The following is a 25,909-nucleotide window of genomic DNA, read 5'->3' as shown; positions in this document are numbered from 1 at the left end:
CCCAGAAATAAGTTTTCATAAGCTGTCGACCCCAAAAAACGAGCGTTTGAGGGCATAAAAGTGGATACAGGCTGGAACGAATGGGTAAATTGTGGGATCCTGACACTCAGTATGCACTAAAATACCAACCCGTTCTCATCTCAGGGCGTCATATAAGGCCGTTTTGTCACGTCCTTCGGCGTTTTCTGCCCACGCATATAGCACCCTTTTGCGTATAGATGACACGCACATGGCTTTCAACCAACTTCAATGTAAAACCATCCGCGATGTAATTACACGCTCAGGGCTTCGCCAGTCGTCAATTCACCTCAACATTGACCGACTGCACAGACTAAAGACGTTTTCAGCAACGACTTATGTTTGCTCTATGATTAGGATTGCCTACACCTAATATAGGAGGTCATTGTTTTCCATTATTTATCTTTTGAGAGGAGATATTCGCCATTTTCAACACCCTTATCGTCTGTGAGAGACGCTCGCGGCTTAACCACCTCCAATGCAACCCACCCGCGTTTTACAGGACGCAGTTGGACTTTGCTAGCCAATCCAAGTGCGTGATATCAGACGCTTTCAGCAACAGTAGCATGCGTAGGCTACAATTTCGTTAAGTTTTAAATAAGCCTGTGGTAGCCTACTCAATTTAAACGTGAATGTGTGCTAGGTATCCTAAATAAAAACACGACAATATAGGTTCCATCATCCCTTAATTGCCCGCAGGAGTATATTGGCCGAATTCAACACACACCCTTTATCGTGTGTGAGAGACGCTCATGGCTTTCAACCATCAATGCAACCCACGGGCGTTTTACAGGACGCAGTTGGACTCGTTAAATATGGACGCTTGGCCAGGACCCCTTGGCGTCACACTTTAACGCACTGGGTATACCTTTGGCGTCATTTTTCAACGTGTAGGGTAGTCTTGTTTGACTTCTATAGAACTCTGAACCGGAGCCTGCGGCGTTGAAATTTGACGTCTTGGGTAACACCGCAACCCGTCTGCTGTGCTGTGTATGGGTCGAGGCTACAATAAATAAAAATAAAAAGGAATAGACTACAATGAATGATCTATGCCAGGGCTAGTAAAATGGCGGCCCCCAGATGATATTTATCTGGCCCTCCAACTGGTTTTTGATGTTTAAAAACCCTCGCAATCTGATATCAAAGTGCCCTCTCTGCGCAAAGGTTTAGCGCGTTCGGCAACCGCATTCAGCGGTGAGTTTAACAACGCACATGGTGTGCAACCGCATTCAACGGTGAGTTTAACAACGCTCAACTGCAGGTAAAACGGCATTCAGAGGTGAGTTTAACCAAAACAACGCTCAACTGCAGGTAAAACTGCATTCAAAGGTGAGTTTAACAACGCTCCACGGCGTGCAAGTAAGCAGTTTAAGCGTTTTCTTGTCATAGGAACTGGTACATAGGTAGGCTACACTGCTTTAACTAGAGCATGCTGGGTAACGTATTTTTATCGGAGGTTTGTTGATGTTAATAAATATATAATATGCTACGATTGTGTTCAATTAATATTTTATTTTTTATTTTATTTTTTATTGATTAAATCCTCTAAATTAATAACGCTGACGTCACTGTATGGGGCGATCCCAAGGTCCATTGCGATTTCCCACTTGGTAAGTAGAAGAGTTAATTAATAGAGATGGATACTATTCTTAAATTTACACATCTAAAAACTGTTGAATCAGGACAAGAAGTTGTGTTTATAACCTTTAGATGTGTAAGGTGGCAATTTCGTATGACGGTAAATAATAGAAGGCATTATAAAAATATAGTTTGCTGCACCAAATGTGCAGGCTAGCAAAGTTAGCTAATTGAATTCAGGTTCATTTTTGTCGCATATAATCATGTATCATACTGGGGAATGTAATATTTTCAGTATTACATTAGCCCACAACTATTATCCAATATTAGAAATGTTCAGATGAAGAACAGTTGCCAGATTGGTTTGTTTTACAGCCTAATTGTTTAAAATCCACGCAAAATTATATAATTAACACCCAAATAAATCTATAATTAACAATACAAATTAATTTATAACTACAACATTATTGTGGCTCATCACAATATGAAATGATAAATAATTTGTGTGTTCTTTCAGAGGCTATTTAAGGCTACTACAGTGAACAGTGCAACTGTAAAATTATTTTCCATTTCTGTCCTTTGCCTTAAAATAAAAAAAAATTCCACTTTCCCAAGCCTTTTTTTATCACACATAGATCAACCCAAAACCAACCAAATGGCTGGGAAACTATCCAATCTGGCAACATGAAGAATACTGGTGTAAAATATAAGGTGTTTGATTCTGAATTGCTGAATTGCAGGTCCTTCAATTTTGCCTGCTCTTTATTCTAATCCCCCACCACACATACACACACAGAAACACACACAATAAAGGCACTTTTAAGAGCCACGTCTGTCTTGTGTTTTTCTGTCAAGTATTACTGTAAGTCATGATGGCAATGGCAGAAACTGCAGAGTACCTCTGGCCTTATCTGAAACTGGCCATTGATTGCATACAGTTGAAGAGGAATGTTTCTTGCATTGTACTCTTGCATTGCATTGATGTTTCTAATAATTCAGTGGATTTAACTAATGTCTGATAACTGCTTTTGTTCATTTCAGGTGAGTAAACTTGAAGCTGTATGATACAAGCCAATTTTATTTATTGGCAAGCCAGATAAAAGGGCTTCGAATAAATGGATTGCAGAAATAATAACCCATCTGCACCCCACTCCTGTCACTAAAATTATTTTGGAGAAGATGCGGAGGGCCTATGAATTTATCTTGACAAAATGTAAGTAATGTTTTGATTTAGAAATTATGAATGTTTAAAATGTATATTTCTTTGTTAATATGTAAAGATTTTAAATGAAAGTAAACTTGTATTATAGCAACCTCCACAGCACAGCAACCGGAGAGTCAAATGGTGCAGCAGGCGGAGAGTCAAGCGGCGGCGGAGAGTCAAACCAAGGAGTCTGAGACTGTATTTGTTCTTAACCTTGTTCCTCTGTCTTCCCCACTCTCTCCAACCTCTCTCTTCTACTTCTTCTACTTGTACAACTATTCTTCCTTCACTTTCTTCCAAACTTCCACTGCCATGCTCTAAGTCTTTGCAACAAATGAAAAGGACAAACACCTCTGCCTCTTCACACTATTCTCCCTCTGTCTCTCTTCCATCTCCGTCTGCCTCTTACATTTCCACGTCTTTGTGTCAGGAAGGGCCACGTGTGAAGAACAGAAGAAAAGGTAACCTTTTGCATGGTACATCTTACCCCACACTGGTAATAAATTTGCTCCCAGTCAGAGTTGACTTCATGTAAATTTGATTCATTGGGCTAACCGGGTCATTGGTAGCCAGTTCACAGTATTTAGTTATTTAGCTGTGGCCAATGTCCAAGGCCTGTGGTTAATGTCAGTCCCTGACTTAAGGTCCTTCCACACTGAGTCTGAAATTTTCGTATGCGTTTTTCCGTATTCGTCATTCGGTGGCTCTGAATTGTCAAAACACCATTCCAAATTCTTGCTACTGATCCGAAAAACGCAGAAAATCGAACCCGATCCTATTTTTTTATGACGGCAGTGTGTAAACGTGATTGACAAAACATATTTATTCGTCGATTTCAGAGTCAGTGTGCAAGGACCATTAAGCTAAGAGGACTTTGGGAAAGCCAATCCTGTACATTTTGCTTTCAAAAACAGGGACAAATTTACTTTGACATAAATGAAAAGTACTGCATATTACCTCACATGTGAAATTATAAATTTGAACTGATTTAGCTACAAAGCATGGCATCATGGCTTAATAAACTTTCCGTGTCTTTTCATCATTTCAGGTTGCCGAAAATGTAGTAGGCAGAAGGTTTTCCTCTTTGATCGAATAACTGGGGAACGGATAAATGAGGTAAAATGTGTTCTGTTAGGCTGCTTTCTTGTCTAAATTACTGATTCTGACCTTTCAAAGATAATAAAACAATATGTTATGCCCTAATCAGTGATTGCTAAAACAGTTCAAATAATTATTATTCGTGTTTTTGTGTGTAGGGGAAAGCCGAGTTGAAAGTCCACTGGTTGCCATGCACTGTGTGGTAAGTCATATTTTATTTATTATTTAATTCTCAGTACTCAAGCAAATAGCGATGAGGTGGAGGCATTTGGAAGAGCTAGATCCGGCAGGTAGGCCCTTGTAACCTTTAGGACATGCATTCCGATGATGAAAAATTATGGAATAGTCTTCCGAGCATTCCAAAATCAGACACACTCTCTCAGTCCAGACTAAAGACAAATATCTGGACTGTCTTTAGTCTGGACTGAGAGAGTGTGTCTGAATTTGGAATGCTCGGAAGACTATTCCATAATTTTAAAGACAAATGGGCGAATGATCTACCTCCTTGTCTTTATTTAGAATATTCTGTTTGTAAGATCCTGGAATTTTGTGATTAACACAATGGATTGTAGGTAATGAGGAGCTGAACCATTCAGTACTTGCTGAGTAATTAATAGAACTCTAAAATTAGCTGACAGACAGCCAATGTATGGACAATAAAATGGTCCTGATGTGATCTGGTTTTACTGTTTCTAGTAAGTTCTCTAGTGGCTAGCTCTAGCTCTGAAATATCTTATTTATTGAGCCTACAGCAGGACATCCACTTGGTAATGCATTACAAAAGTAGCAGTGTTTCATGCACACATAAATTAATCTTTCAGCATCTGAAACACTTATGTGTCATAATTTAGTTGTTTCCTGTTGTACATGTGTTGGAAATGTGATTTTCCTCTTCCCACTAATGACAACTTCATCCCTCAGTTTATCAGAAACATTTTGAAATCCGTAAATTGAGATACATGGCTTTCAATGTACAGGAACTGTGTGGAACATTGTGTAACTAGAGCTGCCAGACAATTGTAGTTTAGTAAAAAGTACAATAGTTTCCTGTGAGATGCAATGTTGTATAAAAATGTGTAAAATGAAAAAACACCGTAAATTGAGTGAATGTACTCAGTTGCATTCCACCACTGGGCTTAACCAGGGTTAAAGCTACTTTAACAAACATAAATACATTTCAATGAACTCTCTAAATTTAACCCAACAGGTTTTTTTTTCTTTTTTTTTTTTTTTTTTTTTCTCTGTGTTCTAATGAATTTTTTTGCACTTATGATATTTTACAGTGGCAAAACCTGGGATGACACATGGGAGCCTGCCAGTGAATTCCTGCATGTTATGCCTAATTCCCCACATCCCAACCAGCTTTCAGCATGACAGCCTAGTCACCTGGACTCAAGCACCCTTAATTTCTTTTCTTTTTTTTTGTGAGTTTTTTCTTTTCTTTTCTTTTTCTTTTTCTCTTGCTTTTGTTCATTAAAGTTTTTTGCACAATACCCAGTCTCTTTTTGTGTTTATTTTCTTAATGGTGTGTAAAAAAAAAAAAACTTTTGCATTTTCAATAACTGCACAACAGCCAGGAAGTGTGCCATGGAGATCATAAGGGAGAAAATGAGTGCTGTTTGGCATAATGGCATTCCCAAAGGCATTATTTGTACTTAAAAAAAAAAAATTATATAGTTTAGGTAAGTCTACTTGAACTATTTGTTTGGTATGCCAGCCATGAATACATACCACAGAATACTCCTAAAGATATTAAAATGTTGTAATCCTACAATTTCCGATATTAATTCCTTTAACATTTATAATTGTAATTACCTATTTATATTTGCCTTTTTACAAAATAATGTAAAATTAATCATGTAAATATATATATTGTTTTTATTTTGGGGGGCAAAGTGTTCTTCAAAGGGAAGAAAATAATGTATTTTCTGGTGGCAGCCTTGCATCTCCTGGGTTTTTTTTTTTTTTTTTAAGAAAAGAAAAATTAAAGTCTTTAAATAGTTTGGCATATCAATACATTTTGGGAAATTAGTACAAAGTGTGAGCGCAATCATCTTTAAATGTTACAGACGCATTTTATTTGATTAAGAGATTAACTTACATCTGTTTAAAACAAATACTGCATGCTAGAATAACTATCAAGAGTAATTTTCTTTCTGTAAGATCCCTGTAGGGTTACATAACATAGGTTACATAGCCTATCTTCAGTCAGAACTGGGAAGAGTCTGTTTTTTTATTTTTTTATTTTTATTGCAGAACTTATACATAAATGATCATGGAAATAAAGCGTTGTTGTATATCTTTCAATGAAAAATAACAACAAAATAAATAAATATCCTGGATTTGCGTACATCAAAAGTCGGAAGAGCCTGTAAATACCATATATGGACAAGTGTGACGAGGCTTTGACGTTTCCATGGCCCCAGAAGGACAAGCTGTGGTTGGACTAACGTTTAGGTCAGAATAAAAAGCGCTCCATATCGCAAACTATGTTTTGCTTGCGTTATGTTGTCAGTAATACTGTCAGTTAACAATAAGGTATTGCTATATTGAAAGAAATTACACGTTTACCGAGATCCTAACCCTAACCCTATAGTGTAACTACACACTTCAATGAACTACAATTTACAGCGCCCGTCCCATGGACACAATGATAGAGGCTTATGGGTAATGTAGTTTAAAAACGTTTAGTAATGGAATTAAATAAATACAATCTTTAATGAACAAAGGGACATCCAAATATGTTCATTATACATACCTCTTTGACATATTTGAGAGCCAGACTGAAATTTGGTATTTTACTGTGAGCACTTTTTAAAATGCTTTTTTAACACCTTTCCATGTATGCCAGACATCTCTGTCCAACATTATGTATTAAACATAGCATAAATAATTGTCCTACCAATTTTCACTTTTATACACTTATCAGACTTTGCATTTGCAGACTTTGTAGAATGTGCAGTTTTTTGCTCTTCCAGGGGTGCTACGGGACCCCTGGGGGAGGAAGGGCAGTAAAACCTACACATATGTACTCTCTTCATCATGAACAACAAACTGTATTGAGTCACATTTATATCTGAACATTATTTTGCTTTCCCACCTTTTCTATATTTACATCATGCTTGTGTTAGGTTTTGATTATATTGCAAGACTCTGAACTCGGAATACAAAAATACAGTAATATTTTACAAATGTTGTAAAATAGACCTTTTCTGAATTGCTAAAACACTAAACCTCCCAAATTATCAATAGCCTAATCGAATTTGTCGAGTAAATCACTCTTTCTGTAAAACATTAAACAAGTTCAGGTAGTTAAAACACTGTTTGCAAATCTCATGCACTCTTTTGGCAAAACTCTAAACACATTCTCACTCACTAAAACACATTTCGCACTGACACATTTATGTTTCAAAACACTAAACACGGGCAGGCAAAAGTTAAACAACTACAACACAGTGTCATCGTTAACACACAACTACTCAAAATTGTTCACTTATTTCTAATGATGAGACCAAACCAACTGTACATCATACAAGTCAGTTAAGAGTGCCAAAACTGACTCAAAATGTTACACTGAATGTTACCAACAATGGATGGAAACAATATAAGAGGGAGAGGAGGAAGAAGAGTATGTGAAATAGGTGGTGAACAAAGAGGAAGAGGAGGAGGATGAGAAAGAGCAAGGTGTGAAGAATGTTGTCAAGGCTGGATCTGCTTTAGGGATTTTCCCTTTTCCTGAGATGACATTGTTATGTGGAAGAAGTCATCAGGCCGGACCAACATGAAGACATGATGCTGAAGCAGAATAAAATCTCTCTCACTGACCTTGATTCCTCTAGTTGCACAACTCTTCTGAGTGACTGTAACGCTTTTCATTTAGAGTTTTTTACTGTAACCTTTTTGTCTTTTGCAGTTGGGTCACTGTATTTTCACAGTATAAAAAGTGCTGAATATACAGACCTTCAATACTATACAATATTCAGTACAATACTATACTTGCAGTGCAGTGCAGTATACAATTTATTCACCTTACTACTGTAAGTTGTCATTACTATACTTTTTTTACGCAATTGCAAAATTTGTTTACTTAGTTACGATATACTTTTATTTCGGTAACTGCGTGTTTCGGATTCTGCTCTTCGTTTTTCTCTGTAGTGTCTAACGGTTGATCTGTAGTGTTTATAATATTGACTGATGTGTGTATGATCTGAAAGCATTGTTTGATTTGAGCACAGATAAAATGGTTTTGAGGCAATTGTTTGATTTTGCCATAAGAGTCAGATGTTCTCTGAATGTGGTTTGAAAATTTGGTTTTGTGTTTAAGGTTTTGAGAATGTGAGTTTCAAGAAATGTGTTTTAGCAATCCAGAAAACTGTAACATTATACTGTTAATCAGGTCACAGCTGATAAATCTACACAATTGAGTGGTGAAATGTTCTGAGTACCACAGAATCACATCAGTTGACTATGAAACCTGTACTAGATTACACAGAAAGCACATTGAATATTATGTTGGGGAGAAAATTATTCCTCATCATTATGGTGTTCTTCCTTATAATCTGCTTCTTCCATGTCTCTTAACAGGTTTCAATTGTTATACAGCACCCTACAGTTCAACTAATGAAAGTTACTGTACCACACAGTGCATGCATGCATGCACACATTTCTATGTATGTGAAAGAAGAGGTAACACTTTGGTTATATTTATGGTGATAAAAAGCAGATTTTATTACATGCTTTATATTCATAGTTAAGGTCATTGTCCAGAAGTATGAAAGGTGTTACTGTCTTGTAGATTACAGTCCATCATCAGATATTTCGTAGTCACTGTCGTACTCATCAGCTGAAGCACTGTACAAGAAGTTGATGTCCTCTGCTCCAGACAAAACTTGCAGGTAACAGTCTCTTGCTTGCACCTTCATTTCTCTGATTTGATGCCACTTTCTGAGGATGATGCTCTGCAGACCTTTCAAACCTTCTTCACTTAGGCCACATTGCGAATCTTAAAAGAGGAACACAAGAATATAAGACCAGCATTAGAAACTTTATAAACAGTCATCATTGTTGTGTATATTTATTAGGGCTGCCCCCTAATAGTAATCTTTGGTCGGGGCAACCCTATGTTTATGTAATTTATTACAAATACATACTTTTCATTGTCTCACTGGAAAACAAGCAGGACAGCTCTCTGAGGGTATCGGAACGAGTTGAAAGAGATTTCCAATGGTGGTCCATCTCTGCAACAAGAATCTTCTGCTCCTCCTCAAGTCTCCTTACTGACATGATGATGTCAAACGCCTTTCTCTTTGTCCTTAGATCGACAGAGTCTGGAATGCATTTATGATAAATAAATAAATAATTTGTATTAAACATCAACCTTCAAAGAATCTCTGAAATAGTATGGGGTTACAGAATGACATTTGAAGCATTGTGGGTTATGTGTCATTATGTATCAGATTTGTCAGAAGCAGTCAACAAACAGTAACAATTACAATTATTTGTGACTAAATGTATTACAAGTAATCATTTCCTCACCGTCAGCCCAATCCTTTACATCATTCTTCCAATTGGCTCGCTGTCACTGTCAATTGCGCTTTCATGGACTCTAGGTTTTGTAACTGGCTTTGCAGAGCTTTTGTGGTCTACAATAACAAACAGTGGTAAGAAACAAAAAACAAATGCTCAATGCACAGCTTCATACACTGCTAACATGCAGTACTGAACATCTAAAATTAATTCTACTGATGTCATTACCTTTTGATATCGGCAGGTCAGTGAGATAGCCAAATTGTTGAACTTTTGCTGATTCCAGCGCATGGCCATGAGAGTCAGCAAGTCTGTGCATCCTGAAAAACAAAGAAAATATGATGTTACCATATTCCTCCTACGTATTATGTAAGGATGTAACTAGTGCAGTATGTGGTAATCTTACCTGCTTTTGACATATGCTTACTGGTTACTGCAATCCTAGATAGGAAGGCATTGCACTGTTCCACCTCCTCCCCTAGTGTTAAACCAGCACCGTCCTGATATGCCCCACTCCATTTTACCTGGTTAAGAATAAAAAAATAAAAATAAACAGATGTTTGCAGATGTTCAGTTTAGATAATACGATTCTATCACATAGCAACACTTCCTTACCTCGTATTTAAAATCATGGGCTTTGGCATGAAATACCGAAAGGAATGGCTTCATGTTAAGAAGGTGCTGGAGCTCTGGAGCAGGACTCTGTGCCGACACACCACAAGCTCCAATCCCTCCTCGTCTACCTTGCTGGCAGATCTTTATGAGGTATCTCTGGCTGCTGACCACTCCCCTCCACAAACACTTCTTCCACTGAACTACAATATGGAAAATTGTTGATGAAAATAAGACTCTCCTAAACAAACTCTTCAGAAAGAGGTTATTATAGTGCTGTAGTCTAATTATCATCTAGAATTTTACATGTTTGGTTGTGTTGTGAATGTGGTCTACAAATCTTTTTACGTCTTCATCCTTGGCTATGAAGACGCCTTCAAAGATGGCCTGTTCCTCAGATCTAAAAAAACAAAAAAACAACAATTGATGATTGACAACAATTTATAACTTAAAATCTGAGATTTCTTAGTTCACATTAAAGAGCTATGTTTTCTTATTAATACAAACACTGTGATACACAGTTTGGAGTAGCTAGCAGCATTCTTGAAACGGTAATGCTTGCGGTTTCCATCAACTGAAACTGCAAGCATATCTAGGGTGCATGCAGGACAGTTGAAGGGCTCTTCCTTGCATATGTTGTCCACCTCAAATCTCACAGCCTCCCACTCAAAAAAACTTTTCAGAAAACTGTCTGCTGAGATCTTGCTTATCAACCAACAACTCAAAGATATCAACAACACTGCAGGATAGATAAATTCAATACTCACACGACCAAAGCGGACCGTTGGCTGATTCAGTATTCTTAAAAATGCTTGGCAGGACAGTCCTGGTGCCGCCATCTTCATTTCTTCAAATGAAAAAAAGACATCTGTGGCATAAACTGTGGCAAATTGAAGGGTTGCAGGCCAGTAGTCACTTCTGTTTAGGGCATCGACTCCAGCAGTCCAAGTGGATTGGCATGCCTCACAAATTAACTCAGGCATGGTTCGATCATGTCATCCTGGAAATATCAAAAACACATCCACTGTAATGTAAACCAGGGTTTGGGTTCTTTGTACTATTTATATATTACTTTGTATACTTCATATATTTTTAGTTTTATATCTATGTCAAACTTGTAGGGAGTCGCGTATGGATATATATTTATTTTAAAGATGCTTCTCAAACAGGACAAAATAAAGTTCTTCACATTCTTACCATTCATTGTGACCACAGCAACAATCTTTCCTGGACTAACCCTCAATAACTAACCCTCAATAAAGATTTTGTCAGGCATCTCCACAGGTACAAGCCGGACTGAAAAAGATCATACAGTACACTTGAATTATGTTAAGGGGGTAAGGCTAAAAATAATTTTTGAAGCTGCCGAAGAGGGACCTAAAGAAAAAAACAAAAAAAAACAGAATTGAACATTTTACACCAGTATTCTCTTCATCTGTGTTGCCAGAATGGGCTAAATTGTATGTGATATTCCTTTTCAATAAACAAGAAGTGAATATTGTTAATTACATTTAAGATAGAAATTAGACAAAAATTGTCAATAAATGTAAGTTTTGCTCTATTTCAAAAAAAAAAAAAAAAAAAATTCCAAACAAAGCCACATCAGAACTTCTAATATATATATATATATATATATATATATATATATATATATATATATATATATAAATCAGTCAATAAGTTATGAAAGCATTACTTGTTACATTAATTATACACATTAATTGTTTTATTTCATATTGAAAAATTGTGATGAGCCACAATTTAGTAGTTATGAATTAATTTGTATTGTTAATTATAGATTTATTTGGGTGTTAATTATATAATTTTGCGTGGATTTTAAACAATTAGGCTGTAAAACAAACCAATCTGGCAACTGTTCTTCATCTGAACATTTCTAATATTGGATAATAGTTGTGGGCTAATGTAATACTGAAAATATTACATTCCCCTACGATACATGATGATTATATGCGACAAAAATGAACTTGAATTCAATTAGCTAACTTTGCTAGCCTGCACATTTGGTGCAGCAAGCTATATTTTTATAATGCCTTCTATTATTTACCGTCATACGAAATTGCCACCTTACACATCTAAAGGTTCTAAACACAACTTCTTGTCCTGATTCAACAGTTTTTAGATGTGTAAATTTAAGAATAGTATCAATCTCTATTAATTAACTCTTCTACTTACCAAGTGGGAAATCGCAATGGACCCTGGGATCGCCCCATACAGTGACGTCAGCGTTATTCATTTAGAGGATTTAATCAATAAAAAATAAAATAAAAAATAAAATATTAATTGAACACAATCGTAGCATATTATATATATTTATTAACATCAACAAACCTCCGATAAAAATACGTTACCCAGCATGCTCTAGTTAAAGCAGTGTACCTATGTACCAGTTCCTATGACAAGAAAACGCTTAAACTGCTTACTTGCACGCCGTGGAGCGTTGTTAAACTCACCTTTGAATGCAGTTTTACCTGCAGTTGAGCGTTGTTTTGGTTAAACTCACCTCTGAATGCCGTTTTACCTGCAGTTGAGCGTTGTTAAACTCACCGCTGAATGCGGTTGCACACCATGTGCGTTGTTAAACTCACCGCTGAATGCGGTTGCCGAACGCGCTAAACCTTTGCGCAGAGAGGGCACTTTGATATCAGATTGCGAGGGTTTTTAAACATCAAAAACCAGTTGGAGGGCCAGATAAATATCATCTGGGGGCCGCCATTTGACTAGCCCTGGCATAGATCATTTATTGTAGTCTATTCCTTTTTATTTGTATTTATTGTAGCCTCGACCCATACACAGCAGACGGGTTGCGGTGTTACCCAAGACGTCAAATTTCAACGCCGCAGGCTCCGGTTCAGAGTTCTATAGAAGTCAAACAGACTACCCTGCACGTTGAAAAATGACGCCAAAGGTATACCCAGTGCGTTAAAAAGTGACGCCAAGGGGTCCTGGCCAAGCGTCCATATTCAACGAGTCCAACTGCGTCCTGTAAAACGCCCGTGGGTTGCATTGATGGTTGAAAGCCATGAGCGTCTCTCACACACGATAAAGGGTGCGTGTTGAATTCGGCCAATATACTCCTGCGGGCAATTAAGGGATGATGGAACCTATATTGTCGTGTTTTTAGTTAGGATACCTAGCACACATTCACGTTTAAATTGAGTAGGCTACCACAGGCTTATTTAAAACTTAACGAAATTGTAGCCTACGCATGCTACTGTTGCTGAAAGCATCTGATATCACGCACTTGGATTGGCTAGCAAAGTCCAACTGCGTCCTGTAAAACGCGGGTGGGTTGCATTGGAGGTGGTTAAGCCGCGAGCGTCTCTCACAGACGATAAGGGTGTTGAAAATGGCGAATATCTCCTCTCAAAAGATAAATAATGGAAAACAATGACCTCCTATATTAGGTGTAGGCAATCCTAATCATAGAGCAAACATAAGTCGTTGCTGAAAACGTCTTTAGTCTGTGCAGTCGGTCAATGTTGAGGTGAATTGACGACTGGCGAAGCCCTGAGCGTGTAATTACATCGCGGATGGTTTTACATTGAAGTTGGTTGAAAGCCATGTGCGTGTCATCTATACGCAAAAGGGTGCTATATGCGTGGGAAGAAAACGCCGAAGGACGTGACAAAACGGCCTTATATGACGCCCTGAGATGAGAACGGGTTGAAAATACACTACGTGTGCAGTAAGTTAAACATTTGGTCACTGGTGAGTCAAATATCCGAATGTCAGTTTTATATATTATATTTCTGTAAGATAAACTATCCTGTGTTGCCGATTACGGTCTCCTCCAGCGGGCGTACGTTAGTTCTCAGAGTAATGAGACACGTGACGCTCTGTCTCAACTGCCTGTATCCACTTTTATGTCCCAAACACTCGTTTTTTGGGGTCGAGAACTAATAAAAACTTATTTCTGGGTTTTTTAGCTTCTTTGCTGTACACCTTGTCACACAGCAGCTTTTAGCCATTTTTCTGTCTTTTGTTAGAAGCAAGGAATGACAAGGAGGCAGCCTCTCGCAATGCAAAGTCAATGGGGACGGTTGGTTTGTTTTCCCCCTGGGTGTGGGCGTGGCCTAAATACGCTCTGTCTCTATGGCCATATTTGCTCCAGTCCAGCAGGGGCAGCAGAGAGCAGGTTTATCAGTGATCAGAGAGGAGCAGAAACATCAGATTCAGGCACTTTCTGCTAGAGGTGGGCGATACTCCAAATTTCGGCATCGATCCGATACCAAGTATCGCCGATATCGATACCGATACCAATACTTTTTCGTTTTAAAAGCATGCACTTGAACTTATGCACTTTCCTGTGCTAGAGCAGTGTGTCATGATTTATGAGGTGAATGCATCATTAATATCGTCGCTGTCGGGCGGAAACCTCGTATGTCCAAATTTGGTCAATTTCATATTTTTTCACAAATCGATGCTATTGGTCAGTCCCCACGTGGTTCTGTTATTTTTACAAATTATTAACCAATCTAAAGTGTTGAAAATAGCTTGAGAGCAAATCTCGTAACTCCATTGGACACTTCAACTGTCTGAGAATCCTCGTAACTCCACCTCTTCTTCACTCCGCGGGGGGCGGGAGCCTCGCGGCATTTTGTCTCCTCAGGATTGAAACTCGCAACGATTAAGACACCCTCGTCGAGCAACACGTAAAGCAAGCCTTAACTCTGATTTTATCTGTGTTAAACTATGATATCAGTTATTGATGCATTTTAAATGTCTACGTATTACTAGGCTTATTATTAGGCTTATTATACTTGTGCATTGAAGTTTTAAAATTTATCTAATATAGCCTAATACTTGAATTGAATTAAATGTTTTGGATACCAGCTTTAAATGATTGTTTTTATTATTATTTTACTGACTCGAAGTTGGCACTGTGCATGTAAAATACCCCAAGTAGCAGGTTTTATTTATGGGAGAAAAAGGGTCTGTCTACTGGTGCCAGTAAGTTAAGCCTATTTTTGCATAACTCTGTCTGTTTTTTAGACAATAACGAGTGAAAATAGTTAGGTTAGATACATTTGAGTTGGCTTGTTTTGTTAAAAATCGATAGCTGTAATGCTTCGGTGCAGAAGGAAGCCCGTGAGCCACGGAGGTAAGTTTGCGTGCAGATTAGGCAAATTTCCACCTATTAGACAACGTTAGGCAGCTCATCATTTTTTGTTCTGCTTCACTTATAGCTCTTAAACCTTTAAAATGGAGTTTAGGAAGATGTATGTAACCACGGTCGTTAGCTTTGATTAACTATTGAAGCCTTTTCTCTTGTCAAAAGGCTCAACGCGACCGCCGATTTTGTTTGCGTGCAGATTAATTTCCGCCTATTTTAGACAGCCTAATATTTTGGTATTGTGTAACTGGTCTTTATTGTCCCTCTGCGTTGTGTTGTGTTGTTAATAAAACTCGTGCTTCAATAATCAGGTCCAATCAATTTTATTCTCCTGAAAAACATCGTGTAACCAGGGTGAGTGAGTCAAAATAATTCAGCCTGCGTCACACCACTCTGGCGCGCTGGCTTTACACATGTGAACTGGTCTGGTACGACACAGTTTAACAAATTCACAAAATAAACCATGTTTCAAATGAATTAATTCTCTCATATCAAAAATATAACAATTTACCTGAAAAACATCGTGTAACCAGGGTGAGTGAGTCAAAATAATTCAGCCTGCGTCACACCACTCTGGCGCTATAATAAGACACATTTTTCACTCTTCACTAATATATAACACTTTTCTTGGTCTCAAAATAAGTAGGCTATTGCTCATGATATATCACACATATAATTGACAGATCATTTACAGACAGAATTCAGAGCTCTCAATCACACGACTTACCGCTGGCTTTACACATGTGAACTGGTAGTTACGACACAGGACGCACGCAGCAAAGAGAACCAGCCAGCCAATAGGAAACCATGTCACTCATATATTCTATCCAATCATCCCCAAGTGTGATAATTTAACAGAACATTACCCGCAAGTGGAGACACACACACACACATTTATATACAACTCCGTTACATTCTCCCCTTCTGAACTCCACTTGCAAATAAACAAAAATAAAGTATCATGGCATAATACATCACCCACGACTAATCAGGTAACACTCAGGTACAAACAACATCAGTAATCATAACAGATCTGTATACTTAAACACTTGTAAAATAACAAAAAAAACATGGAATGCAATGCAAATACATCTCGCAGAAAAAAAAAAATGTAGATGAGTATTCCAGTTCATAGACTATTCTTACGAAGAATTAGAGGAAGGAAAGGTTAGCTACGCCCCTCCAAACTCATAGGTCAACATGCCTGTTACATGTTTAGTACACTCACTCAACATATATGCATTCCTTTCAATGACATCTCGGTATACTGACTAAATATAGTAGCGACTCAAACACAAAAGAAAAAAAAGAAACCAAACAGAAGAAAATAGATTAGATCCACATAGGCGCATTAACCTGGTTATCTATTCTTTGTACTTGCATTGTTTCAATAAGCCTTACAACTGGTCTGATAAACCTTCCCGCTCTTGATCTGACTGAAGTCATCAACCCTCCAACATCATTTTGGTTAACTGATTGAACTGTTACCACAGTAGCTACATCACTTTGACAGTCAACGTCTGAAGACAGCTGGTCCAATGCAGTCAAATTTGAATTAATGTCCAGATCAATTTCATCATCAGCTGAATGTGGAAGTATAACAGAGTCCTCTAACCCACCCAATACCACTGAGTCACTGGAACCATCATGACTTCCAATCCTTTCTTGTCTACCAACCTCTTCTTCCAACATTTCTGGCCCCTTTTCAGAACCACTTGAACTGTCAAGCTCTGAAACCCATACAACAGTTCTCTCACCAGCTGCAGGCTGAGGCAAGTGATCTAGAGTCTGGGTTTCTTCACTCCCAACACACCCTTCCACACTCAAAGGTCCTTCTGGAACCTCATCGGGAAGAGGCAGAAAATTAACAGGCATTATCAAGTTGCGGTGAACAATCTTCACTTGGCCTGTGGAAGAATTCTCAATTTTGAAAGTATTGGTTTCAGCATTCTTGTCAACTACAATGTATAGACTGCTCTCCCAGCGGTCGGACAATTTTCGTTTCCCACGCTCTCCCTTGTTCGCCAACAGGACCCTATCCCCGACATCTACAGGAGCACCCTTAACCTTTCTGTTATACAGAGCAGCATGTCGTTTCAGCTGTTTTCCTGCAGTCATTCCCGCAATTGTCACCGCTTGTTTGAGGTCTTTTAACAAATCCCTAACGTACTCATCATAGTCAACTATGTCATTGTCACGCAAAACTGACCCAAAAACCACATCAACAGGTAGTCTTGGAGTCCTGCCAAACATCAGTTGAAAAGGCGCATATCCAGTCGTTTCATGAATTGTACAATTGTACGCAAATGTCAGTGACTTCAACTTTCTAGGCCACCTTTGCTTCGCTGTAGGGGGGAGAGCTCGAATCATGTTACCGAGAGTCCTATTAAATCTTTCTACCCCTCCATTGCCCATTGGGTGATACGGGGTGGTGTGTGACTTTTCCACACCTGCAACAGACAACAGCTCAGAAATTAAAGCGCTTTCAAAATTTGCTCCTTGATCAGAGTGAATTCGTTTGGGGAAACCATATATACAAAAAAAATTGTCCCATAACTGTTTGGCAACAGCTTTGGCTGACTGATTTGGGCAGTGAAAAGCATGTGCCAACTTCGTAAAATGATCAGTGACAACAAGAACATCTACTGACTTATTCCTACTGTCCTCAGCTGACCAAAAATCAACACACACAAGCTCCAAGGGATCAGATGTGACAATGTTTTCAAGGGGAGCTCTAGCCTCTGGCTCAGGGGACTTACCAAAGACGCATCTCTTACAGCATTTAACATAATCTCTCACACTCTGCTCAAGTTTATGCCAAAAAAATCTTTGTCTCACCAGATACAATGTCCTTTGTTGGCCCTGATGACCAGCATCATCATGAACCCCCCTCAAAACTGTCCCCACCAACAGTTTCGGAACGACATACTGGAAAGTCTTTTTCTTTGACACTACATCCCTTGAAACTCTGTAAAGAATCCCTGCTCTCATCTCAAACTTACTCCAGGATCTAAGCAGCCTCACCACTTCCACTAGCTCCCGTTTACACTCACGATTAGACGGTTTCTTACCCCTCTCAACATAGAAAATCACTCTAGCCAATATGTTGTCAGTCTGCTGCTTCTCAGCCAACTCTTCGTAAGACAGGCCCTTCAGTTTTGGTTGATCTGTGGGAACAACATGATGAATCAACTGTGGTAACAAAAGGTCACAATGTGGTGTAACCAAATGAGACCTCTTTGCCTCCATGACCGCAGACACTTCCATTGCGGACCAAGAACTAGATGACCCATTTACAGCTGTTTGAGAATTAACTGCCAACATGCCATGACTTGGCTCAATGCCAGACTCCGTGCCAGGTTCAAAAGGGTGTGCGGACCATCTGAAAACTTCTTGAACCTGCTCTCCTTGGACTGCTGATGCTTCCTTCAACAGTGAGTTATAAGGTACCCTAGTAAGACGATGCAAGGCGCTCTGTTTCACAAATGGCTCTCTGCTAAGAGCATCCGCCACAACATTCCTTGAACCAGGTATGTACCTAATATCGAACTGATATGGAGCCAACTTGGCAACCCACCTATGCTCGCAAGCATCCAGTTTCGGCTTTGTCAAAATATATGTCAGTGGGTTGTTATCAGTCCATACTGTGAAGGGCCGACCTCTTAACCAGTGACTGAATTTGTCACATACCGCCCACTTCAATGCAAAAAATTCTAGCCGATGTGCTGGATATTTCGACTGGGCGAACGAAAGTGACTTACTGGCGAAATAAACTGGCTTTGCTGTACCCCCCTCCTCTGGCACTTGTGAAAGTACAGCACCCAGGCCACTACTGGAAGCATCCACCGAAACTAAAAATGGCCTGTTGAAATCCGGATGAGCCAATAAAACACTGTCAATCAGGGCCTGTTTAAGATGACTAAATGCCTGCCTACAATCGTCAGACCAATCCTCTGCAGTGAGTGTTCTTTTCAACGTGGTCTTCCTACCTTTTTTTCTTCTCTGAGCCTTAGGACCCGCAATCAACTGAAAAAGTGGCCTTGCAATCACTGAACACTGTTCTATAAACTGCTGGTAATATACAACCATCCCAAGAAAAGAACGTATCTTCTGTTGAGATGGGACACCAGTTTTTCCATCCATGAGGTCTGACTCAGTCATTTCAATAATCACCTTGATTTTATCAGGGTCTGAAGCCACCCCTGCCTCGCTGACCACATGACCAAGGAACTTAACTGACCGTTGCAAAAAATGACATTTCTTTGGAGCTAATTTCAAATTATGAGATTTCAGGCGCTCAAAAACCAACTCCAATCTCTTCAATCCCAACTCTTCATTTGGGGCAAAAACAAGTACATCATCCAAGTAACAGAGAAGACTCAGGAAATTCTGATCTCCAAAAATTCCGAGCATCATTCTCATAAAAGTCGCCGGACTGTTACAAAGGCCCTGAGGAAGGCGATTATACTCATATAGCCCAAAAGGAGATGTGAAAGCAGTGTATTTGCGGTCTTCCATATGTACTGCAACGTTGTAGTAACCAGATGTCAGATCCATAGTAGAAAAGAAAACATTTCCACCCAGCGCAGCTAAAGCGTCGGCTTGATGAGGCAGTGGATGGGCATCCTTTATTGTTCGAGCATTGAGCCACCTAAAATCAGTACAGAGTCTCAAATCTCCATTTCTCTTCCAAACAATCACCAGAGGGGAAGCATACTCACTACTGGATCTTCTGATAATTTCCCTCTCCTCCATTTCATCCAAAGCTTGCCTGAGCTTATCATACTGATTAGGCGGAAGTCGTCTGTACGGCAGTCTAAATGGATGTTCATCACTGAGCCTTATCCGATGTACATAACCCTCAGCCTTGCCACAATCAAGTCTGTGTCTAGAGAAGATACATTCGTACTTTGCAAGTAGATCAACAAGTTTTTCCTTCCATTCTAAAGACAACTGACAAGAACTCAAATCAACATCTGCAAGTCCCAGGTTCATTAACCTATCACTGAACTCACAGCCTTCCTTGGGTGCACTGATATCCGACAAACTGTCAGCACTTGAATTGTCAGGAAACTCTACATTGTTTGTATGTTGTTTGATTGTGTACGGCAACCCTATGTTTGTGACACTCGCATCAGGATCAAAATCCTCCAATGCCAAACACGGATAAATGTCAGCCAATTTTGCATTACGTCTGAGAGTAACGGACACCGGTGAAGGGTTAATTACTTTAACAGGCACCCATCCATCGGCCCACAACCTCGCCACTGTGCGACCAATAAGGATATTTCTGGGCCTTGAGCGAGCACTGCACGGCTCTGCAATGATGGCACTGCCAGCTGACAAATTGTTTAGATTAGAGAGTCTTGCCCAGACTAAATGCTCCTGTAAAGGTTCAAGTGTGACTGAATTCTTCAGTTTAACCGTTCCAACCTTCTCAGGGACAACTGTTCCATTCCATCTCTCAACGTTAGCCAGCAACTGAATAAGATTGCTATCCTCAGAATTCGTATCGACATTGGACCTCATTTTCTCCATTAATCCTCCATGCTTTTTCAACTCTTTGATTAGGTGTTTTATCACGTTACTGCCCACAATGAGGTCATCAACCTGGCCGTCTACAACTAAGGTAGGAACCTGAACAGTACACCCATAAACAGTCATGTTTAAGTCACACATACCGATCGGTTTTGTTTTTGACCCACCACAGCCGACCAGTACTACATCAGATGGCGACACCGAACCATTCAAGGCTATACCAGCACCCTTCAATTTAGACACAGCCACAGAACTCAAAGTGCAAGCCATAGAACCACAATCGATCATACCTTTAACAGTCACTGTGTTCTCCAGCAAAACGTCAGTATAGAACAATCCCTCATGCATCAACAGTTTTTGTGTGTTTTGCACTATGACAGTCACGTTTTGGTCGATTTCCTCACATACAGTAGAGTACAATGATTCGAGATCGACATCATATATTTGGGGAGTTTCATAAGGCCCATCATTCCCCCCCACCGCATGCGGGCCTTTCAGTTTCCCTGCTGGCCAGGGGGGCATGCTGCAGACGCAGCCCCAACACCACCCTCAGTAACAGCATTTGGGCACTCAAAACGTGTGTGATTTGGGGCATAGCATTCAAAACAGAGCCCTTTTGCCCGACAATGGTTAGAGGTGGAATGGTTAAGGTCCCCACAAACTCTACACGCACCCCGTCCATCCCCTCTATATCTGGCCCTTGGTCGCACAGAGTTTTCAGCAGGTTTTGTTGGACCACTCGGAACTTTTTCCAACACATGTTCCAGTCGTGTAATTAGGCGCTCTAAGGTTTCAACAGAACTGCAAGCAAAAGACTGCTGAACTTGAGGAGCGTTACATTTAATTGCTGCCACCTCATAATCGCTAGCCACGTCGTGAGACAGGTTAGTTTTACCCTACTGATGTCCGTGTCGTTGCAATAGTAATCCTGCTCAGTACGAGAGGAACCGCAGGTTCAGACATTTGGTGCGTGTGCTTGGCTGAGGAGCCACTGGTGCGAAGCTACCATCTGCGGGATTATGACTGAACGCCTCTAAGTCAGAATCCCGCCTAGAAGGAACGATACCGCAGCAACCCCGGTTCGAATCCGGGTCACGGCACCAATGTAACTGGTCTTTATTGTCCCTCTGCGTTGTGTTGTGTTGTTAATAAAACTCGTGCTTCAATAATCAGGTCCAATCAATTTTATTCTCCTGAAAAACATCGTGTAACCAGGGTGAGTGAGTCAAAATAATTCAGCCTGCGTCACACCACTCTGGCGCGCTGGCTTTACACATGTGAACTGGTCTGGTACGACACAGTTTAACAAATTCACAAAATAAACCATGTTTCAAATGAATTAATTCTCTCATATCAAAAATATAACAATTTACCTGAAAAACATCGTGTAACCAGGGTGAGTGAGTCAAAATAATTCAGCCTGCGTCACACCACTCTGGCGCTATAATAAGACACATTTTTCACTCTTCACTAATATATAACACTTTTCTTGGTCTCAAAATAAGTAGGCTATTGCTCATGATATATCACACATATAATTGACAGATCATTTACAGACAGAATTCAGAGCTCTCAATCACACGACTTACCGCTGGCTTTACACATGTGAACTGGTAGTTACGACACAGGACGCACGCAGCAAAGAGAACCAGCCAGCCAATAGGAAACCATGTCACTCATATATTCTATCCAATCATCCCCAAGTGTGATAATTTAACAGAACATTACCCGCAAGTGGAGACACACACACACACATTTATATACAACTCCGTTACAATTTAGGAGTTTAGGAAGATGTATGTAACCACAATCATTAGATTTGAATAGCTCTTAAAGCCTTATCTCTTATCAAAAGGCTGAACGCGACCGCAGACTGTGATAAACACTGCTGGCAGCAGCGACGTCTGTGTCCGTTCCATTCTAATCAATGACAGCGTAACCTCGTATCTCCCCGCTCCCAAGTCATAAATCTCGTATCTCCGATTAAACATGATTTTAGGGAAATGATGTGTTAATGTTGGTATACAACAGTATATGATAGCAATATAAGGTATAATACCAACTTTAACGATACAATGTTTAATAACTCAAAAAATATGCAGTTTTTTTAATTTCCTGAAAAATAATGGTTTTGGAGATACGAGGATTCCGCCCGACAGCGACGATATGCTAAATCTGAATACGTTTTCATGACTACTAAATATTTTGTGATTTGTGCTCTCAACTCGCCTGTAATTATTAGTCAGTGACTTTTACAAAACTACCATAATTGTAGTAAAAGTACTATTGTACACTAGCCTACTGTTTAAAAGTTTGGGGTCTGTAAGATTTTTTATTCTCTTCTGCATTTATTTGATCAAAAATACAGTAAAAACTGTAATATTACAATTTAACATAGGCTATCTGTTTTCTATATCATACTAAACTGTAATTTATTCAAGTGATCAAAGCTGAATTTTCGGCATCATTACTCTAGTCATGATGATAATTCATTTTAATATGCTGATTTACAGCTCAGGAAACATTTCTTATTATTATCAATGTTGAAAACAGTTTCATATTTTTTGTGGAAACCATGATGCAGAATTATTTGATGAACAAAGTTGAAAGAACAGCATTTATGAAGTAGTTTTTTTTTAACAGTGAAAAACCCTTGACTGTCACTTTTGATCAATTGAATGCATTGCTCCTTGTTGAATAAAAATATTAATTTCATTAAAAAAATCTTACTAACGTCAACATTTTGAACCGTTATATACACTTTTGCTTTGTTTATTAAAAAAAAATACCCGATTGTTTCTCTGTCATCTAAGCAAGGCTTTGTTTCCGAAACGCACTGGTCCTGTGAGCTCAGTAAAGCACCAGCATCGAACGCTCTGTGATTGATTGGTTTCGTCTTGTATCCAGATGACTAGGAGAAAAAGTTCTAGCCTACACAATTATCCGCTAACATTCGCTTATTTTTCCACTTAGAAGCTTATTTTACGCACTGAATTGCGTGCTAAATTAATAAAAATTACTGGTAAAAAACACACACATTTGGATCGATATTTTTATGTGAGGATCGATCCTTTTCGATACCACGTCAGTATCGATATATCGATACTCAAGGATCGATCTGCCCACCTCTACTTTCTGCTGTTTCCTGCATCATCAATACAAAGGTCCAGTTTGGCCTGTTAAGTGTGTTTGAGTTCGTTTGAGTTCATTTGAGTGTTCACAGATTCCTCTTGTTGACTTTTGAAGTGGATAACATGTGGTTGAATGTACAATACACAAACACAGTAGTATGAGTCTGCAGGGAGTTTTTAAGTTGGACTGAAAGTTTTTATTCTTGTCGAAGGCCAGTGTGAAATGAACAAACTTTCTGTACTCTAAAATCCAACAGTGATTCTAACTAACAATTTTTGTTAAGTTTACTTAATTTAACTTAATTGTACAAATCTAGTAGTCTGTACTATTCACATACTACGCCCTTTTTTTGCCCAAACCCTAGTTCAGAATAATTGTTTCGTTTGAATGCCATTCTGTCAACTGTAACCGGCCTAATTCTGCCCACTGTTATGATCTGCGTTGTGCTGTTTTATTGAGAGAAGACACCGGACACTGGAACTGCTGCCCATGGAGAATTTATTATCATGGAGGATGTGGATGATACTGGATGGATTAAAGAGAAAATACAGCAATGAAAAGTGTTTTCTCTGTGATTTTATCACCTCTCCTCAACTCACTCAAAGCAGACTCAACGCACATCACAATGATAATAACATATCAAAAATACTATGAATGAAACATGTTGCAAACAAGTGCAAAATGAATTGTCACAATTTATCCAAACATACCATTATATTCTTTTGCAGCTAATTTTAAGTCAATCATGAATTAGTAAAGAAACAAATTGATACAAAATGAATACATTGGAAAATTGAACAGAAATAAACCATACCTGGATGGATTAAAGAGAAAATACAGCAATGAAAAGTGTTTTCTCTGTGATTTTATCACCTGCAGATTAAAGACCAGTAAATGAATCAGTTAAAATCACCACGTTCTATTGACGCACACACATACTCAAAATCGCTGTACTCAGTAATAAAACTATCGAATCCTATCCATCCATTCATAAAACACTTCCTAAGACATTTATAACAGTCTTAACAATAATATTACCGCATATTATGAACTTAATCAACCTTCTGAGAACTTTTATAAACTTAAATCGGAAGAGCACCTCTAACTGCGTACCTCTCCTCTACTCACTCAAAGCAGACTGAGGTAGAGATGGGGAGTCGACTCCAAAAGAGTCGATTCCTCGACTCTCACTAGCCCTAGTGTCGGAATCGACTCCAGGTCAGGAATCGACTCCCAGTGTCGAGTGTTTTTTTCAAGTTCAACACAGCAACAGTTCATTATAACGAAAAGATTATAATGAATGTAAAGATACGGAAATTAAAATAAAAAGATAAAGAAATGAGAGGGAAAAAAAAGTAATGCCAGGAAAACAAAGAACAATAATGTATAGATAGATAGGCTACCTTATACGCTGAGTTTTGGTTCATTTATGAGACGCGCTTCAGTTCACTCGCCGGCGCCTACGTGTCGTGATTATCTATTTTCTACTATATTTACTTATTTATTAAATCCTGGATGAAACATTGATTAAAATTAAGATACAATTAATACAAAACGAAATTCACTTTAAAAAAAGGCTTTGTGCTTTCTGTTTGAGGTCTCAGTGAAAGTTTTAAAGTCGCTTTCAGAGCGGTCATGTCCGTAACAGAGAACTGTCACGTCTTTTGTTTTTTCCTCATAAATGGGAACACGAAAAATAAGTTCTGTGGAGAGCCAACCCTTCTTCATCCGGTGGGTATTACTTTTGGTTTGCGCAGTGTAATTCACAGAATTAGGTACAAAAAAATATTTTGCTACCTAAAAGTGAAAGATTTTTTGTGTCCCGTAACGCATGTGTAGCCTAGGCTATTTCCCATTAAATATAAAACGCATACTGATATTTTTCAATATGTATTAAATGCATTTTCTGAGAATTTATATTTCAAGTTTTTACTGCAAATGTCCCGTTTACAACGATGGAATTGCCCAATATTAAATAATTTACCCTCAACTAGTTTTGTGGTGTAGGTCTACGTATTGTAGGCTATAATGTTAACTTCAAAAAAGGTGTGTGTCGCGATTCTGCCTTC

The 25,909-nt window shown here is 38.9% G+C and overlaps 3 protein-coding genes across 6 annotated transcripts in view; 2 read left to right on the top strand and 1 right to left on the bottom strand.

The window, feature by feature from the left end:
- Positions 1–25,909, top strand: part of LOC309493808 (uncharacterized protein) — an 89,019-nt gene that overhangs the window by 35,204 nt on the left and 27,906 nt on the right. The window lies entirely within an intron of this gene.
- On the top strand, positions 123–5,391 carry LOC309493886 (uncharacterized protein). 2 transcript variants are annotated; one of them, XM_082163169.1, is made up of 5 exons: positions 123–2,809; positions 2,919–3,261; positions 3,849–3,916; positions 4,057–4,100; positions 5,182–5,391. In XM_082163169.1, exons 2-5 carry the CDS (start codon positions 3,135–3,137, stop codon positions 5,270–5,272), a joined length of 330 nt encoding a protein of 109 aa, XP_082019295.1. In that variant the 5' UTR covers positions 123–2,809; positions 2,919–3,134; the 3' UTR covers positions 5,273–5,391. The 2 variants fall into 2 exon arrangements, with proteins under 2 accessions (XP_082019295.1, XP_082019294.1); XM_082163168.1 differs by having other exon boundaries at positions 2,907–3,261.
- On the bottom strand, positions 8,587–11,283 carry LOC309495844 (uncharacterized protein). Of its 3 annotated transcripts, none has more exons than XM_082165707.1 (9): positions 11,234–11,283; positions 10,804–11,036; positions 10,343–10,436; positions 10,040–10,239; positions 9,831–9,948; positions 9,653–9,744; positions 9,434–9,540; positions 9,049–9,225; positions 8,587–8,900 (listed from the first exon to the last, which is right to left on the bottom strand). In XM_082165707.1, the coding sequence occupies exons 4-7, from the start codon at positions 10,091–10,093 to the stop codon at positions 9,454–9,456; spliced, it is 351 nt and encodes a 116-aa protein (XP_082021833.1). In that variant the 5' UTR covers positions 10,094–10,239; positions 10,343–10,436; positions 10,804–11,036; positions 11,234–11,283; the 3' UTR covers positions 8,587–8,900; positions 9,049–9,225; positions 9,434–9,453. The 3 variants fall into 3 exon arrangements, with proteins under 3 accessions (XP_082021833.1, XP_082021834.1, XP_082021832.1); XM_082165708.1 differs by having other exon boundaries at positions 10,385–10,436; XM_082165706.1 differs by having other exon boundaries at positions 10,040–10,436.

This window comes from Leuciscus leuciscus, assembly GCF_965113295.1.
Source record: "Leuciscus leuciscus genome assembly, chromosome: 3".
NCBI lineage: Eukaryota > Metazoa > Chordata > Actinopteri > Cypriniformes > Leuciscidae > Leuciscus > Leuciscus leuciscus.
This window is presented reverse-complemented; position numbering and strand designations above follow the sequence as displayed.

Excerpts from the sequence above, each read along its gene's own strand:
- LOC309493886 (XM_082163169.1), top strand. The coding sequence starts at position 3,135 with ATGAAAAGGACAAACACCTCTGCCTCTTCACACTATTCTCCCTCTGTC. Across the intron at positions 3,917-4,056 it reads CTGGGGAACGGATAAATGAG|GGGAAAGCCGAGTTGAAAGT; the intron begins GTAAAATGTGTT and ends TTTTGTGTGTAG. Across the intron at positions 4,101-5,181 it reads TGGTTGCCATGCACTGTGTG|TGGCAAAACCTGGGATGACA; the intron begins GTAAGTCATATT and ends GATATTTTACAG.
- LOC309495844 (XM_082165706.1), bottom strand. The coding sequence starts at position 10,330 with ATGATAATTAGACTACAGCACTATAATAACCTCTTTCTGAAGAGTTTG. Across the intron at positions 9,949-10,039 it reads CCCATGATTTTAAATACGAG|GTAAAATGGAGTGGGGCATA; the intron begins GTAAGGAAGTGT and ends ATTCTTAACCAG. Across the intron at positions 9,745-9,830 it reads TAAGCATATGTCAAAAGCAG|GATGCACAGACTTGCTGACT; the intron begins GTAAGATTACCA and ends TTTGTTTTTCAG.